Genomic DNA, 20,082 nt, shown 5'->3' on the forward strand with positions numbered 1-20,082 from the left:
ACAGTGTTCTTACTTATTTTCAATGCTGCTGCAGTTCTCTTCACAACCTGAACAACAGGAATTAAGGGCCCACCTTTGTCCTTTTCTTTCTCAAAGTAATTCCTCACAGAGCACACGAATTCACGAGCCTGGGTGTGTAGCACACTTTTCTTCCTCCGTTTCACTACTTGTGTTGGGCTGGTGCTACCCGCCGCACTAGACATTGTTTACAACGAAACATAAACAAAGAAACACTAAAAACAACAAAAACGAAATAAACTGCGAATTCAACTTCAGACAAACGACGAACGACCGCACCGCCTGCACGCGAGACACTGGTAAGTTTCATAAGCGCGCGCGACCGGGTTTCAGAGCGGCAACGTGGCCCTTGCTACCCGCTCAAAGTCAGGCCGTCATTGGCTGCCTGCCTGCGGTCGCTAGGCAACGGAAAGACGCTACCGAGCTGTCAATACCAAAGACTCGTCTCCCAGACTATAGAGCAGGGAATGAACCTCGTTTCGGGAAAAGGGATACTAGTTGCAAGAATCTGAAGCAGAAATGACTTACCGACAGACAACGCAGTTTCTGCTAATTCTGCAGTGCAGATAAGAAAACAGTCGAAAGGCTTCATACAACGACGCAGCGTGGCATGAGCGTGTTTACAACACAATAGCTTAGCGTGTTTACGACACAACGGCCGACAATGGCCGACGTGCGTTTCAGTTTTAGAATATTTTTCAGATTCTTTTGCGAAGAGTTTCAACCTCAGAATTAACAATCATTATATCACTGCACTCGTCTTTTCAGGTGCTTTCGGATGCTGTTAAGAAAGTATATCATTCTACTTCAGTATCTCGATCGATACAAGAGTTAAAATTCTTTATTACGCACCAAAGTACTTGCTTCTTAGCGTACTATCATCTACCAAAAACCTCGTTCTGATACCTGAAACCGATCACGAAATGAAAGGGGTTTACGTCTTACGTGACTCACCCTGTGTAAGTGCGATTCCTCGATTTCTGTGAATCGTTTGCGTTAAAATGGCATACTAAGCGTTTACGCGGAGTGGAAGGACTACTTTAGTCAACAACTGCAACAAGACTTCTGTATAAATGGTACCCCGATACGAAGTTTTTATTCTGCTCCTGCAGCTGTGCGTAGCAGCAAATTTGACCTTTGGCATAGTTGATACCTTACCCCTTTAGGTATGTGGAAATCTTCGATCACAGCATCAGACTGAAGACATCTGCCATTTCCGATTATAACTGGATACATTCTGAAAAAAGAAAAAAATAATATATACCTCTGTAAGTGGCATAACGTATTCTTTTAAAATATACTTAGTAATCAGCATTATCGTGGAATATAAATTCGAAGAGTTTCGGATGACAGTCGTTACTTAGAACAGGGAATGATCCCGTTTCGGGAAAAGTGATACCAGTTGCAAGAATCTGAAGAAATTTAAGCCACTGATAGAAGCTAAAGCGGATTCGGACGATCAAATAAGTCTCGAGAGCCTAAGATAACATTGTTGGCTACGGTAATAGAATAACACCAAGAAAACTGAGAAGACAGGAGACGATAGCGCTAGGCTTTCAGTGACGGTTAGAAACGAAGACATAGACGAAAGTTTCGATTTTACAGAGGTAGAAAAATTTCGAAATTTGTGGTAAGGTCTTTTGGGACCAAACTGCTGAGGTCATCGGTCCCTAAGCCTACACACTACTTAATCTAACTTAAACTAACTTACGCTATAGACAATACACACACCCAAAAAAAAAACTTCAGACGTGATATGCACAAACTTATACTAACAAGGGAACCTCCCCATCGCACTCCCCTCAGATTTAATTCTAAGTTGGCACAGTGGATAGACCTTGAAAAACTAAACACAGATGAATCGAGAAAACAGGAAGAAGTTGTGTGGAACTATGAAAAAATAAGCAAAATATACAAACTGAGTAGTCCATGCGCAATACAAGCAACATCTAGGAAAAGGTGACCTCAGCAGCGCTGTGGTCGTGTGGTTAGCGTGAGCAGATGCGGAACAAGAGGTACTTAGTTCAAGTCTTCCCTCGAGTGGAAATTTTAATTTTTTGTTTTCAGTTTACGTCACAAACTCTTATGTTTTCATCCCTTTTTTGGGAGTGATTATCACATCCACAAGAAAACCTAAATCGGGAAAGGTAGAAGAATCTTTTTACCCATTCGCCAAGTGTACAAGTTAGGTGGGTCGACAACATATTCCTGTCATGTGACGCACATGCCGTCACCAGTGTCGTATGGAATATATCAGACGTATTTTCCTGTGGAGGAATCGGTTGACCTGTGACCTTGCGATCAAATGTTTTCGGTTCCCATTGAAGGGGCACGTCCTTTCGTCGACTAATCGCACGTTTTTGCGGTAGGGTCGCAAAACACAGACACTAAACTTATTACAGTGAACAGAGACGTCAATGAACGAACGGATAGATCAAAACTTTACGAAAATAAACTTATCACTCGAGGGAAGACTTGAACCAAAGACCTCTCGTTCTGCAGCTGCTCACGCTAACCACGAGAGCACGACGCACCTATGCTTACATTATCCTAGATGTTGCCTATCTTGCGCATGGACTACTCAGTTTGTATATTTTGCTTATTTTTTCATACTTCCACCAACTTCTTCCTGTTTTCTCGATTGATCTGTGTTCAGTTTCTCAAGGCCTGTCCACTGTGCCAACTTATAACTAAATCTGAGAGGGGTGCCATGGGGAGGTTCCCTTGTAAGAATCCATTGCCGCTAATTAGTATAAGAAAAAAGGATGGCTACAGTCGAGAGTCCTGTCAACATTCTTTTCGTTCCAGGTCGATAAAGTAGAATAAAATGTTAAGAATTCCATGGATAATGGGGGTGAATTAGACGGGCAATTTGTACTCCACGGTTGTGTTGATTACTGTGAAAAGCGCCTCCATGTCAAATTATAGCCATTTGAATGATTTCATTGTAATAAGAATTATAATCTTCCGGTAATTTGGGTATCCAGCGTCATGTTTCACTGTCAGTGTTGTTCTTTTTGTTCTTCTCTCTCTCTCTCTCTCTCTCTCTCTCTCTCTCCCTATATATATATATATATATATATAGGGTGAGTCGCGTAAGACGTAACACCCCCATTATAACGGGGACGATTGCACGTATCGACAAGCGGTTGTAATGTCCCCACAGAAAATACCCTCTACCACGCACCAATTAATCATTTTCAATCAAACCATCCACATTCATTCACTTTGGAAAAGTTATCTGATCTGATTTTCTCGTAATATATGCGGCGACAGCTCGACAACGCCAAAGTATTTTCTAGTCCGTTTATTCTTTGAAATAACAGAGATGCATATATGCATTCTCCATGGTTGTTAGAGTGGTAACTAGGACAGCTTCTGGAGTATCTGTTGAGGGATTGACGTGTTTTTGAGAGATACATATTCTGCTTTTCTTCTCGCTAGAGCGAGCCAATTACCATTTGTGCCACTAGCGGTTTGTTTGAAGAGAAGAGACTGTAAAAGGAAAATAATTAAGGCGTGTAATCACCGGAGATCTGGACATGTAATGTAGATGGATTTAATACACCATTTCCTCCATAAATAAGGTTTGTGACTTTTTTGTTCTGGAGTGAAGGAACGAATGAGATTTTTCTGAATCATTTGATGATCACGTTGGCCCTGTAATTAGTGGGGAAGTTTCAGCTGTGTCGAAGAGAGCCTGCATTCACTGAGTCTGTGTTAAATCGACCAAAAAGGCTTCGTACACATCTGGAATTCGCAATCTTTCGTAAAAGGAACAAATTGTCCAAACGATTGATTCTCCCGAGTGACTCCAGTGTTTAACAGTAATAATAAATGTAAAGATCTCTTACAGCAAGCCAGCCGCTGTTTACCAAGACGAAGGACTCCACCAAAGATCCTATTTTGCTGATTTCACGTAATGAAATATTATATTAAAAACTGTACACAGATAAAGGAGAGAAAGAGAGAGAGCGAATGAAAATAGAGATAATACTAATAATCCTCCATTAGTCTAATTTTTCGCCTGTCTTATCACGGATCAGCCAAGAACTGGGAGGGCCTTATTTTACTGTATAGATTTATGTGTGAAGGTGAAGGGATCTTAAAGGCAACAGATACACGTCTATACAGACAAGACATTACACAGAGATAGCGGCTAGCTGCATTCATGATCTATTCTTAGATAAAGAGACGGCAACTTATTATCCGAACATTAAAATGTTAAACGGTGTTTGGCGAATCATAGCCAACTATGGGGCACATACTTTGGTGCATGCACAATAATCACAACGTTTATATTGACCGAGATAATGAGGCAAGTACATGTTTTTTAAATGGGACGCTGTACTTTTTTTACCATCATTCGAACGCTCTGGAAAAGACGCGTACAGTGAAGTAACGCATGTTGCTATTGTGATTCAAACTTCGCTTAAAAGACGCTGGGAAATATTGTGCGATTGAAGGTCGAGGCGGTCGGAAGCGGCTGCAGACTGTAAACACGTCTCGCGCGACCCACAGGCCGAGTTGCCGTGCTCTATGCATGCAGCATGCACGGCCTACGCTACGTAGGTACATCCTCATCCGCCCTCTTTTAAGCAAAGTTTGAATCACAATAGCAACATGCGTTACATCACTATACGCATCTTTTCCAGAGCGTTCGAATGATGGTAAAAAAAAGTATAGCGTCCCATTTAAAAAACGTATACTTGCCTCATTATCTGGGACAATATAAACGTTGTGATTATTGTGCATGTACCACCGTATGTGCCCCATAATCCGCTATGATTCGCCGAAAACCGCACGCCGATACGTGCAATCGCCCCCGGAATAAAGGAGGTGTTACGTCTTACGCGACTCACCCTGTATATACACTCCTGGAAATTGAAATAAGAACACCGTGAATTCATTGTCCCAGGAAGGGGAAACTTTATTGACACATTCCTGGGGTCAGATACATCACATAATCACACTGACAGAACCACAGGCACATAGACACAGGCAACAGAGCATGCACAATGTCGGCACTAGTACAGTGTATTCCACCTTTCGCAGCAATGCAGGCTGCTATTCTCCCATGGAGACGATCGTAGAGATGCTGGATATAGTCCTGTGGAACGGCTTGCCATGCCATTTCCACCTGGCGCCTCAGTTGAACCAGCGTTCGTGCTGGACGTGCAGACCGCGTGAGACGACGCTTCATCCAGTCCCAAACATGCTGAATGGGGGACAGATCCGGAGATCTTGCTGGCCAGGGTAGTTGACTTACACCTTCTAGAGCACGTTGGGTGGCACGGGATACTTGCGGACGTGCATTGTCCTGTTGGAACAGCAAGTTCCCTTGCCGGTCTAGGAATGGTAGAACGATGGGTTCGATGACGGTTTGGATGTACCGTGCACTATTCAGTGTCCTCTCGACGATCACCAGTTGTGTACGGCCAGTGTAGGAGATCGCTCCCCACACCATGATGCCGGGTGTTGGCCCTGTGTGCCTCGGTCGTATGCAGTCCTGATTGTGGCAATCACCTGCACGGCGCCAAACACGCATACGACCATCATTGGCACCAAGGCAGAAGCGACTCTCATCGCTGAAGACGACACGTCTCCATTCGTCCCTCCATTCACGCCTGTCGCGACACCACTGGAGGCGGGCTGCACGATGTTGGGGCGTGAGCGGAAGACGGCCTAACGGTGTGCGGGACCGTAGCCCAGCTTCATGGAGACGGTTGCGAATGGTCCTCGCCGATACCCCAGGAGCAACAGTGTCCCTAATTTGCTGGGAAGTGGCGGTGCGGTCCCCTACGGCACTGCGTAGGATCCTACGGTCTTGGCGTGCATCCGTGCGTCGCTGCGGTCCGGTCACAGGTCGATGGGCACGTGCACCTTCCGCCGACCACTGGCGACAACATCGATGTACTGTGGAGACCTCACGCCCCACGTGTTGAGCAATTCGGTGGTACGTCCACCCGGCCTCCCGCATGCCCACTATACGCCCTTTGCTCAAAGTCCGTCAACTGCACATACGGTTCACGTCCACGCTGTCGCGGCATGCTACCAGTGTTAAAGACTGCGATGGAGCTCCGTATGCCACGGCAAACTGGCTGACACTGACGGCGGCGGTGCACAAATGCTGCGCAGCTAGCGCCATTCGACGGCCAACACCGCGGTTCCTGGTGTGTCCGCTGTGCCGTGCGTGTGATCATTGCTTGTACAGCCCTCCCGCAGTGTCCGGAGCAAGTATGGTGGGTCTGACACACCGGTGTCAATGTGTTCTTTTTTCCATTTCCAGGAGTGTATATACTGAAAAGTCAAAACATAATGATTATTTCCAATCCCCATTGCGACGTTGGATGCCGCCTGGTGGCGTCGCGGGCACGTGACGCTGTAACAGTAAGTGGTGCAAACACCGACGGGGGATCACCCTACCAAAGGTATGGGCTACAAATGGGCAAATCGACTGAGATATGAGACTTTGATAAAGTGCAGATTATTATCACGCAGAGACTGTGAACTAGTATGTAGAAAACTGTGAAGCTGGTCGCATGTTCACGTGCAACTGTCGTGAGCATCTACGGAAGGAGGTAGAGGGACAGTGGAACTAGCACTAGACGCTAAATGGTTGGACGTCCACGACTCTTCACAGAACGTATGATTCGGAGGCTTGAGTGCTCTGTAAAGTGGGGTAGATGGTGATCTGTGGCATCTCTGTCAAGAAAGCACAGTGCTGGTGTACGGACAAGTGTTTCGGAGCATACGGTTCATCGTACATTGTTGAACATGGATCTCCACAGCAGATCACCGCTATGTGTACCCAGCGATATCGTCAGTTACGATTATAGTAGGCACGGTAGCATCGGGAATCGACCGTCGACCAATGGATACGTTTCGGCTCGTCGCGGGAATCACATTTTTGCTACACTACGTCGACGGTCGTCTCCAAAGACGCTGTCATCAAGGTGAAGGGAAGTTCCATACGTGCAGTGCGCCACGGATGCAGGCTGGTGGGAGCAGTATTATGCTATGGGAAACATTCTTCTGCTCTTGCATGGGACCTGTGGTAGTAATCGAAGAAACACTGACAGCAGCGAACCATCTGCATCCCTTGCCCGTCCGGCTAGCCGCGCGATCTAACGCGCTGCTTCCCGAGTGGAAAGGCACGAATCCGCCCGGCGGATTAGTGTCGAGTTTCGGTGTGTCAGCCAGTCTGTGGATGGTTTCTAAGGCGGCTTCCCATCTACCTCGGCGAATGTGGGCTGGTTCCCCTAATTCCGCATCAGCTACACAGTGTCGGCGATTACTGCACAAACACTGTTTCCACGTACGCGTACAGCATAATTACTCTACCATGCAAACATTTAGGATTACACTCGTCTGGTATGAGACATTCAAGGGGGTGTCCGTTGGGGGCCGAACCGCACAAGAACCCTGGTTTCAGTGTGGGGCAGCGGTGGGGAGGATGGACTGCTGTGCCCTGTTGTGGGGTTGTCAACCACTGAGGGCTATGGCAGGACGAAGCCTCTCCGTCGTTTCTAGGTCCCCAGTTTAATACAAACATACTTCTGTATCCCTTCATACTTGAAGACTTCCCCGACAGCGATGCCATCTTTCAGCAGCTTAATTGTCCTTGTCTCGGAGTTAGGACCATGCTACAGTGGTTTGAGGAGCATTATAATGAACTCACGTTGATGCCTCGGTGGTCAAATTTGGCTATTGTAAATCCTGTGGAACCCATTTGGGCCGTTATATCAACGACAAAAGTGGAAAGATAAGAAAAATAAAACTATATTCAAAACAATAGCTGTCGCCGTTGCCTCGCAAGATGTAGGTCGAAGAAGAAATGGAGGATGTGAATGAAAACAAATGGTGAAAGTATGCAGTGGGACCGGATACAAGGGCTTAGGTTTGTACATGCTCCTTCAGAATAATGCCTGGAAAGCTACGTTACGAGAGAGGGATGTTAGACAGATGCGGATCGTATTTATCGTGCGAATTACGACTGCTGGTCTGGTGCACTGACCAACGTGAGTAATAGATTTGGTCTGTTTTACAGGCTCATTTATGCGAATTCTGTGCTTGTTCACCGTTTTTCATATAAAAACAGACCACACAAAACGAACAGACCACAATACTGAGGTATACCGAACAGATTTTACGTTTCTAATGAAACGACAGTACTCGAAAGAGATTTTTAATTTTTATCTTCAACTTTGAGACGCATGCATTCTGGTGCGTCTATCGTATCTTCCGCGTGGCGCTAGTAGTGCAACAGTGACCTCTGTAGTCAAACTCGTAAGCTTCGAAAACATCTACATAATTTTAGGTCAATCCACCAGACATGTTACATGAGCTCTCAGTTCGGAATTATTACTGTTGTTGCTAGGGCCACCTTAGAATCTGTTGGTCCAGGTTACTCACATTAACACAACGTAAAGTCGACTAAAATGATATATCTCCCACAATGACTCTTGTCTGAAACTCCCTGGTAGATTAAAACTGCGTTCTGGTCCGGGACAGCTCAGTCAGTAGAGCATTTGCTTCTGAAAGGTAACGTTCAGTTATGTCAGTGAAGGGAAAGGAGTTGGAAGAACAGTTGAACGGAATGGATAGTGTCTTGAAAAGATATTACAAGATGAACATAAAAAAAAGTAAAACAAGGTTAGTGGAGTGTAGTCGAATTAAATCAAGCGATGCTGTGGGAATTAGATTATGAAGTGAGACACTAAAAGTAGTAGATGAGTTTTGCCGTTTGGACAGCAAAATAACTGATGATGACCGAAGAATATAGAATGTAGACTGGCAAAAGTAAGAAGTATTTCTGTAAAAAAAGAATTGGTTAACTTTCATACACATTATAAAAATGTACGTACGTATATGTGTATGTTTCACATCTCCACCTAAAACACTGGACCCATTTCAACCAAAATTAGTACACATATCCATTACTGTCAGGCAACAATCCCTGTGCTGTGGCGGTATGAACCACCTACCTACCATAGTTCAGGAGATATGACGTTATAAACATTAAGATGCGTCAAAAATTGCTGCACCATGCTTGTCGCCTAAATCTGTTGCTTCTCTGCTTCTAACTCTATTTGCAACACATTCTGCAGACAGTATCTACAAATACCGTCGAATGTACCTAGATAAGTATATCATTGTACGACACATAGTACGGGACATATAACGTCATAAACACTGAGATGCGTGAAAAAATGCCACATCATGGGTGACGTTTTAATTTATTGTCTTTATTTCTAAAACTACTCGCAACGAATTTCGCAGGCAGGGACGTACAGGAAGAGGTGGAGGTGGGAATGGACAGAGAAAGGAAAGAGGATGAGATGGACACAGACAATGGGGAGGAGGAGATGGACAGACGGAGGGGGAAGAGGAGATGGACAGAGGGAGAAGGAGGAAATGGACTAACAAGATTGAAGTACATACCTGGGATTCTGGGTACTCAGTTAGTCTAATATACACACATTAAAAAAAGTTTTGCATCACCTTGGTGCCGATAGTTCCGGAACTCTTACAGAAAATTGGAGTAGAGATCTACATGAACATCATTTCCACCCTTTTTATTGCTCATGAAAACCACATATTGCATATTGTACCACCATACAGCGAGACCTTCTGAGGTGGTGGTCCGGATTGCTGCACACATCGGTACCTCTAATACCCAGTAGCACGTTCTCTTGCATTGATGCGTGCCTGTATTCGCTGTGGCATACTATCCACAAGTTCATCAAAGCACTGTTGGTCCAGATTGTCCCACTCCTCAACGGCGATTCGTCGTAGATCCCTCAGAGTGGTTGGTGGGTCACGTTGAGTGGTTGGTGGATCACGTCGTCCATAAACAGCCCTTTTCAATCTATCCTAGAGATATTCGATAGGATTCATGTCTGGAGAACATGCTGGCCACTCTAGTTGAGCGATGTCGTTATCCTGAAGGAAGTCATTCACAGGATGCGAACGATGACGTCGCGAATTGTCGTCCATGAAGACGAATGCCTCGGCAATATGCTGCCTATATGGTTGCAGTATCAGTCGGAGGATGGCATTCACTTACAGCGCCTTTTATGACCACCAGCGGTGTACGTCGGCTCCACATAATGCCACCCCAAAACAACAGGGAATCTCTACTTGCTGCACTCGCTGGACAGTGCGTATAAGGCGTTCAGCCTGACCAGGTTGCCTCCAAACACGTCTCTGACGATTGTCTGGTCGAAGGCATATGCAACACTCGTCGGCGAAGAGAACGTGACGCCAATCCTGAGCAGTCCATTCGGCATGTTGTTGGACCCATCCGTACAACGCTGCATGGTGTCAGGGTTGCAAAGGTGGACCTCACCATGGATGTTGGGAGTGAAGCTGCGCATCATGCAGCCTATTGCGCACAGTTTGAGTCCTGTGGCTGCACGAAAAGCATTATTCAACGCGGTGGCGTTTCTCTCAGGGTTCCTCCGAGCCGTAATCCATAGGTAGCGGTCATGCGCTGCAGTAGTAGCCCTTGGACCATCTGAGCATGTCATCGACAGTTCCTGTCTCTCTGTATCTCCTCCATGTCCGAACAACATCACTTTGGTTCACTCCGATACGCCTAGACGCTTCCCTGGTTGAGAGCCCTTCCTGGCACAAAGTAAAAATTCGGACGCGATCGAATCGCGGTATTGACCGTTTAGGCATGGTTTAACTACAGGCAACAACCGCAATGTACCTTCTTCCTGGTGAAATGACTGGAACGGATCTTCTGTAGGACCCCCTCCGTCTAACAGGCTCTGGTCGTGCATGGCTGTTTACATCTTTGGGGCGGGTTTAGTGACATCTCTGAACAGTCAAAGGGATTGTGTCTGTGATACAATATCGACAGTCAACGTCTATCTTGAGGAGTTCTGGGAACAGGAGCGATGCAAAACTTTTTTGGTATGTGTAAGTTTAAGTATTCGGAAGTTTTTTTATGACATTGTTTGTCTGGAGTGTAGCCTTGTCTGAAAGAGAATCGCGGACAGTAAATGTGATGGTAAAGTAGAATGCTGAAGATCAGCATTAGTAGATCCAATAAATGATGTGGAGGTACTGCATCGAATTGGGGATAAGAGAAGATTATGGCACAACTTGACTGAAAGAAGCGGTCGGTTGACAGGACACAACTGGGGATACCAAGAAGTGGTTAACTCTGTAATTTTTTTGTTGGAGCGGTTGGGGGCGAAGGGTAAAAATTGTACAGCTACCAAGGCTTGACTTCAGTAACAAGTTCAAGTGGATGTAGGTTACAGTAGTTAATGAGAAATGAAGAAGCTTGCTCAGCACAGCCGGCCGGGGTGGCCGAGCGGTTATAGGCGCTACAGTCTGGAATCGCCCCACCGCTACGGTCGCAGGTTCGAATCCTGCCTCGGGCATGGATGTGTGTGATGTCCTTAGATTAGTTAGGTTGAAGTAATTCTACGTCTAGGGGACTGATGACCTCAGAAATTAAGTCCCATAGTGCTCAGAGCTATTTGAACATTTTTTTTTTTTTTTTTTTTTTTTTTTTTGCACAGCACAGACTAGGGTGGTGAGCCGCATCAAACCAGTGTAGGAGACCACGACAGCAGCATCAACAAAAACTGTTTCTCATCGGTGAATACGCACGAGAATGTACATAATTTGGTCCCAGAATGCACTGCTGGTGCGTAGCACTTGCATCTTGTAACCAGACACACGGAGTGGGAAGAAACACTGCGTGAGGTGCTGGACTCATTTTCGTGTGGAACGGCGTTCAAATTTACCATCCGGCCGTCCTGATGCACATTTTCCGTCGTTTCTCAAAATCACTGAGACGAATGCCGAGCTGGCTGCATCATTGCCTCTGCCTTCCACGCCTTCAACAGTGCTGCTTTTCTATTGACCTGGTCGTCAAGAACCTAACTTTATCCCTGAAAGCACCATCGTAGCTCAATAGAATACAGGTGTCCAGTGCTCGCGGTCTTCCGGTTACCATCGCTGCCTCCGGATAGCGGACTCCCAGCTACGATTCACAGACGGCTGTAAGATTTTCTTCGCTTGGAGAATGGGTGTTTATGTCGTCCTAATCATTTCATCTCAGATTCATCACAGTTCAGATAAAAAGACTTGCACCAGGTGACCAGACAGCTCGAGGTGGCTTTCCAGGCCAATAATGCCATATGATAATTTGATTTCGGAATACTGCAACAGTTCAGGGCAGGGAGCTACACTAGGTGGGGGAGGCGGGGAGAGGCGATTACCTGAGCGTCTCCTTGATGCAGGCCTTGAGGTAGGGCAGCCCCTCGAGGTGTGCGGCGGAGAGTGGTGAGCGCGGCGTGGGCAGCGCGCGCCGCAGCTCCTGCAGCAGCGCCGCCTGCTTCTCCGGGTTGCGGGACAGCTGGTACAGCGTCGACGCCGCCGCCACGGACGTCTGCACACGCAGCCCACGAGGACAACATTGAGAAAGAAGAAAGACGAGCTCTCACGTCACTAAATGAACATCACGTGACATTTCAAGAGGTGAAGTCGTCTCCTCACTTACTTCCGTCAAGTGGCGATTTCTTACAAGTGCAGACAGTTCTTGTAGCGACTAAGCGAAGTTAATTTTTTCGGTATAATAGTAGAACTGTGATGAACTGACAATATTTACTTTCTGATAGTTTAATTTTTGTGATATACACTACTGGCCATTAAAATTGCTACACCACGAAGATGACGTGCTACAGACGCGAAATTTAACCGACAGGAAGAAGATGCTGTGATATGCAAATGATTAGCGTTCCAGAACATTCACACAAGGTTGGCGCCGGTGGCGACACCTACAACGTGCTGACGTGAGGAAAGTTTCCAACCGATTTCTCATACACAAACAGCAGTTCATCGGCGTTGCCTGGTGAAACGTTGTTGTGATGCCTCGTGTAAGGAGGAGAAATGCGTACCATCACGTTTCCGACTTTGATAAAGGTCGGATTGTAGCCTATCGCGATTGCGGTTTATCGTATCGCGACATTGCTGCTCGCGTTGGTTGAGATCCAAAGACTGTTAGCAGAATAGGGAATCGGTGAGTTCAAGAGGGTAATACGGAACGCCGTGCTGGATCCCAACGGCCTCGTATCACTAGCAGTCGAGATGACAGTCATCTTATCCGCATGGCTGCAACGGATCGTGCAGACACGTCTCGATCCCTGAGTCAACAGATGGGGACGTTTGCAAGACAACAACCATCTGCACGAACAGTTCCACGACCTCTGCAGCAGCACGGACTATCAGCTCGGAGACCGTGGCTGCAGTTACCCTTGACGCTGCATAACAGACAGGAGCGCCTGAGATGGTGTACTCAACGACGAACCTGGGTGCACGAATGGCAAAATGTCATTTTTTCGGATGAATCCAGGTTCTGTTAACAGCATCATGATGGTCGCATCCGTGTTTGGCGACATCGCGGTGAACGCACATTGGAAGCGTGTATTCGTCATCGCCATACTGGCGTGTCACCCGGCGTGATGGTATGGGGTGCCATTGGTAACACGTCTCGGTCACCTATTGTTCGCATTGACGGCACTTTGAACAGTGGACGTTACATTTCAGATGTGTTACGAGCCGTGGCTCTACCCCTCATTCGATCCCTGCGAAACCCTACATTTCAGCAGAATATTGCACGACCGCACGTTGCAGGTCCTGTACGCGCCTTTCTGGATACAGAGAATGTTCGACTGCTGCCCTGGCCAACACATTCTCCAGATCTCTCACCAATTGATAACGTCTGGTCAATGGTGGCCGAGCAACTGTCTCGTCACAGTACGCCAGTCACTACTCTTGATGAACTGTGGTATCGTGTTGAAGCTGCATGGGCAGCTGTACCTGTACACGCCATCCGAGCTCTGTTTCACTCAGTGCCCAGGCGTATCAAGGCCGTTATTACGGCAAGAGGTGGTTGTTCTGCGTACTGATTTCTCAGGATCCATGCACCCAAATTGCGTGAAAATGTAATCACATGTTAGGTCTAGTATAATATATTTGTCCAATGAATACCCGTTTATCATCTGCATTTCTTCTTAGTGTAGCAATTTTAATGGCCAATAGTGTATGACCATAAACTGAAATATTACAGTTTGCCGCTGTAGAGTACCGTAAGTAAGCGTAAACTACGGTAGTGTTCCTAGTTCTTTGGGTCAGTTACGGTCGTACATGTGAAAGCTGCATGTTGTATGTGTTGTATACCAATCGGTTGTTACCTCATAACGATAGATTTCTTTACATATGTAATCAGTGTATTACTACATCCTCTACAAACTGAAAGCAGTGAACCGTCAACAAACTGAGTGAGGATATAAACTGACGAAAAAAAATTACAGCACCAAGAAATAATTAACGCAGAATAATGAAAATGCGGGAAGTCATTTGTCTGGGTAACATATTTAAGTGATTAACATTGCAAAATCACAGGTTAATGTCAGCGCAAGATAAGTCATTCCAAATGTGGAATGCTGGTACACTAATAACGAGTTAACCACCGGAATGTTAAATGCAAGCATGCAAACATGCATTTATTGTGCTGTACAGGTGCCGGATGTCAGTTTGTGGGATGCAGTTTCATTCCTGTTGCGCTTGGTGGGCCAGTACACGGAGGGTTACTGCTGTTTGTGGATGACGCTGGAGTTGTCTGGTGATGTCCCACATGTGGTCGACTGGAGACAGATCTGTGATCTCGATTGGAGACAGATCTGGTGATCGAGCAGGCCAAGGCACCATGTCAGCACTTTGGAGAGCATGTTGGGTTACAACAGTGGTATGTGGGCGAGCGTTATCTTGTCGCAAAACACCTCCTGGAAAGGTGTTCATCAATGCTAACTCAACAGGTCGAACACCAGATTCACGTACAGTTTTGTAGTCAGGGTGCTAGGGACAACCATGAGACTGCTCCTGCTGTCATATAAAATCGCACAATAACTCCAGGTGTAGGTCCAGTGTGTCTGGCACACAGGCAGATTAGTTGCAGGTCCTCAATTGGCCTTCTTCTAACGAACACGGAGCTGTCACTGGCACGGAGGCAGAACCGGCTTTCATTTGTGTAGTGTGCCAAAACAACTGAACCGTAGTTATGGAAGAGCGCAACTCTAATTACTATCGATATTTTGGTAAGCTAGTTAGTGTGCCTTGACTTCAGGTGTCTATTGTATTTTCACCCTGCCCTCCTATGAGCTCTCGCTTGACGCCAGTGAAGTTGCAAATGTCGGTGGTTTGGGATCGATGGAATACTCGCTGCAGGACATCTGGCTTGGAGTTGTCTTTGAAGTAACCGATTTGTAACAGTTCGTTGTGTCACTATCGTGGCAACTGTTGCTCAGATTGCTGCTGTAGATACAGTACGATGTGACAGAGCCAAATGCCAAACACGATGGTCTTCCCTCTCGGTAGTGCCACTTGGTCGTCCGGGGCCCGGGTCAAAAGTAAACCTGATTTACATCCTCATAGTGGCGCTACTAGCGCCACTCTCATGCGACTGGCGCGAAATTGGAACAGACATCATCTATCAGATGTAGAAACATGCCTACCAACTTTCGGTTACGCGCACAACTCCTTCTTGGTGTTGCGATTTTTTTGTTCCGTCACTGTACAAGAGGCCAGGTAACATTGGGAACATTTTTGTTATGCATGTTATCAGTAGGGGAACAAGGGGGGTACCAGGCCACTCTGCACTGTTGCCAAATATATTCATCTTCTCAAATTCTGACTTGATCACCAAAGCCGCCCAACACATACTATTACTTCACTATTCGGTTGTCTAGTGGACATCAAAGTTCGCTCTTACAGATCCATACACTCCAATTTTCAAATGATCGTTTTAGATTGTGAGGGGAGAGAAGCGCTGGGATGTGTGTGGACGGTGTGTGTGTGAACTGGCTCTCGGCTGTTCTGACAACGGATATGAAGGTGGAGGTGTGTCACATATAGGCCGGCAAGCAATGGAATGCTACCTTAACATGTGTGTTGGACCGCACTGAGTTAGGACGGTGACAGACGACGCGCGTGGCCTGGCTTGGATAGTCATGTTCGGCGTGTAGGTGATATGAATTACTCAGGTGTTAGCTGTGAATGCGGCTGTCATCAAGTCATGTTTGAGGGGTCGAACAGAGGCCTTTGAACGAATTGAGAGCTGTCAGACGTGTGACTTAGTGTGGGACAGGTTGATTGCGCGCATCTGTTGAGTTATTTTGCTATGCGTTATTTGGACAGATTACGAGTACTGATGGTGTTTACAGTTATGTGTACTGCATTATTTAGGAGCAGTTTGATATTGTGCACTGAAATTAGGAGCTGTTTGCGTGTCTGACGACTGTGCAACATGATACCAGGTATATCAGGGCGAGTGTTTTTTGTATGAGAGTGATAGGTATACTCGATGCGCAAATAAAATGTGTGTTTAGTATTTGTGGGACGATATAGAATATGAGAGAGTTCGAGTTGGTTGTTATTTTTTCTACTTGGAGGGTTTGTTAGATCGAATTGCTGAGGTGAGTAACTACGAAAGCGCGAGGGATGTGATTGCAGCATATCTCCGTCTCTCAGCGGTTACCTAAAGATGGGGCGAGCAATGTTCTCGGCTTAGGTACTGGGGGTGTGCTCTGGCCATATGCTAGACCGTGTGGATTGAACAACAGTATTAGGGTCATAGTTTAGCTAGAATATTTATAGAGGAGTATATCCGACGCGAGTATAAAGGCCCAGTATGTGATGTGGGCGGTCTCGCGCTCGTGGTGTGTGAGAGAGGCAAAGCAGACGATTTTGAGTCATCACAGGTGACTTAGGTTAGTGGCTTCGTTTGCCACAATTTTCTAGTGTTTGGTAGCGAAACACGAACTGACAATCAGAATTGAAGCTTGGCTTATTTGTATAGACAGAATGTGTTATAAGTTAATGTAGGTTAGTACACGTTAGTGCACGTTAGTAAACGGAAGCAAGCAATAGTACATGTTAGCGAACGAACACGGGTCGGTAAAAGGACGTGGTGGTCGGTATTTCATTTCAAGTCCATGTAGGTGTGGCAGTGGCGAAAATTGATTCCAAGTCTAGGTGGACGTGGCAGTTTTCCGCATCAGAGAGGTTAATTAATTGATCAGATTAATTAAATAGTCATGCGGACTTCGTTACATTCACTTGCGGAGGTACTAAGCTAGGTGCGCGCGATGGCTCATGTGTACGGACGTGTGTTTTCGCCAAGATCCTGAATTAGATAATCGAAGCATGTGGGCTGAATAATGAGAATCATGTGATCAGTTAACTTAGTGAGAGCGTTCTTTGTCTGACAGAGCCACGTGGTAGATCGCTCGTTGTGACGTCAAGGAAGTCTCCAACTCGTTAGAAAAAACATTCCAGTTCGAGCGTGTCGGTTCCTGTGTCTATCGGTCTTGAATTGCAAAGTTTATGGGGATGAGGGCGTCCTTTGTGCTCCATCACACGTGCCGGTGGTGCGGTATGTGGCGTGAGGGTGGTTTGGACAAAGCAAGCGTGTCGGTTCCTGACCGTCGGTGCTGGGAATTTGCGAACTTTAGGACCGATATAGCTTTTAGCGTGTCACGTGATAGAACTTTCCAAACATCTCGAGCGGTTGTGTGAGGTAGGTATTGGCAGGTTCGAACCTGTTCAAAAAAATAAATTTGGCGTGGAACGTGTCCTTTGTCCAGCACGTGGTCGACAGGTTCCATCCTGTCCAGTGTTAAGTGCTCGCGGGCATGGAAAGATGTTTACGTAGCCGGACTCTGAGGCGAGCGCGGCTGACCGTTTGTGGCTGGACCCTGAGGCGCCGCTCGCCGCCTACGTGGCGCGGTGCCCGGGGGCTGGGCTGTGCGGGCACCGCTGGTCGCTTGACGTCAGCCGGCCAGGGAGCTGCCGATGGAGCGGGCTCAGCCGGCCGCATGTACGTCAGCTGCGCTCTGGAATTCGCTGTGTGAGCATGGAGAAGTCAGTTGGGACACACCTGCATGACCGTAATGCCTAAAATAAAAGAGTCATTTTCCCACCTTGTGACTTAGCGTAGTACAAGTGATGAGATTTTAATAATGTATGTCCGGGTGCTGATTTAGAAATACGTGGCCAGATTTGACTGTCCAGAAAAGCAGGTTGCGACTGGCCTATCGACGGGTGTCACGTCAGGGCAGATTCCCCTCTCGAACAAGCAACTTTGGCGACGAACGTGTGGCGGGGCGTTGCTTGTTCCACAAAGCCGCGTGGTGGATCGCGAACCGACCGGCCGATGTTTACGCCAGCCGAGTGGCGCTTGTGACGTCAGCGGTGGCTTGCTGGCTGGACCAGCGGCGCGCGTGGGCTATCGCCGACCGACCTCTGCTGGCGACGACGTGAACTAAACCATTTGGGCTCTGGAGTTCGTGGTGTGACCATCTCGAAGTCAGTTGGAACACACCTGCACGACCGTAATGCCTGAAATAAAGAGTCATTTCCCCACCTGGTGACTTAGGTTAGTACAAGTGGCGCGATTTTCATAATTTAGCGGCGGAAGCATAAGCGACCGCGAAAATTCAAACTTGGTGGACATGACCCAATTGGCTTTCTTGCCGCCATCTTAAATGACGTCACGGCGACGTCCTCGGGTGGCTGAGATACGAACTAACACACAGTTGGACTCCAGACCTCGTAGCGAGCACGGTGGATGCTGCTGCGATCTCGAAGATGTGATGTTGGAGAACTAGTGATGACCATACTGTTTGAAATAAATACCTCAGTCCATCTCCCACGAATTCACAGGAATTGACTTAGAGTAGTGGAAGTGCAGTTTATTATTATTATTTGACGAGATTTTGATAGCTTATGAGTCAAACAATAAGTGACTGTCAGAAAATTCAAACTTAGTGCGATGAGGTGACCTATTTAGTATGTGTGACCGATTATCGTGTTGGAATTTGAACTTGTGACCGATTTTTTGTTATGGTTGTAACGGAAATGGCTTTCTTGCCGCCAAAATCAGGCGTATTGAATAAATAATAATAAATGATTGAACTTGGCGCGATTTTCTATGTTAGTGGAGATATGCCAATAATAATAATAAATAATAATAAATGATAATAAATGAACATAAATAATAATAAATGATAATAAATGATAATGAATGATAATGAATGATAATAAATAATAATGAATAATAATAAACAAAGGTGAGGTTTTGCGGCCATTATCAGGTTGGAATTTGAATTTGGAGGTAATTTTCTAGTGGAGGCAGGTCAATAATAATAAATAATAGTAAATGATAATAAATGATAACAAATGATAATAAATGATAATTAATGATAATAAATGATAATGAATGTTAATAAATGATAATCAATAATAATGAATAATAATAAAAGACAAGTACAGTTTTGCATGCATTATCCTGTTGGAATTTAAATTTCCCGCCATTTTTTCTCCTGGAGGCTTGGGTTAGTGGACCTAGCACAATTGGGCTATTTTTCCGCCAAAATTCAAACTTCTGGCCATTTTTTCTTGAGGTTAGGTTAGGGGACGTAGCACAATTGGGCTATTTTCCCACCAAAATCCTCCATCTTGGATGACGTGATGCGCTGTTGCCAAGTCTACCTGCTGCCATCTTGGATGACGTCATCGCCGCCATCTTGAATATATTTGGCAACAATGCAGAGTGGCCTGGCACCCCCCATTGTCCTCCTCTCTTTTACTTAGTAATAAACGATATTTATAGCAAAACTGAAATTTTGACTTTTAATTCAGGTTTTATTCGAAAATTGTCGACTTATACCGCGAAACAGAGGGATGTTGTAGTAAAAATAAAGAAGACAATATGATTTTCTATATAGAGCTAGAAAAAGCAGTTTACTCAACAAAAAGTATCGAACATAGCCTAAGTACTTAGTCCAACTTACGTAATACATGTTTCTGTTTTTCATAAACAACTTCTGTATTTACCAATAATAACAGGAAACTCTTGATGGTTATTTGTTTTGCACATAATTAGAACCGCACCTCATTCAGTGTTAGCCCATTGTGTATTTTATATCCTTTCAGAATATAAACTGCATTTTATAAGTAATAAAAATTAGTTGACGACGT

At 45.8% G+C, this 20,082-nt stretch overlaps 1 protein-coding gene across 1 annotated transcript in view; it reads right to left on the reverse strand.

The window, feature by feature from the left end:
- The window catches only part of LOC124594647 (probable cytochrome P450 49a1), a 142,498-nt gene that overhangs the window by 27,273 nt on the left and 95,143 nt on the right, over positions 1-20,082 (reverse strand). Inside the window, exons 8-9 of the mRNA XM_047133020.1 lie at positions 12,264-12,433; positions 1,177-1,255 (exon numbers count right to left, since the gene is read on the reverse strand). Of these exons, the coding sequence (XP_046988976.1) occupies positions 1,177-1,255; positions 12,264-12,433 (249 nt within the window). The remainder of the gene's footprint in view (positions 1-1,176; positions 1,256-12,263; positions 12,434-20,082) is intronic.

The sequence above is a fragment of the Schistocerca americana genome, chromosome 1 (assembly GCF_021461395.2).
Source record: "Schistocerca americana isolate TAMUIC-IGC-003095 chromosome 1, iqSchAmer2.1, whole genome shotgun sequence".
In the NCBI taxonomy this organism is placed as follows: domain Eukaryota; kingdom Metazoa; phylum Arthropoda; class Insecta; order Orthoptera; family Acrididae; genus Schistocerca; species Schistocerca americana.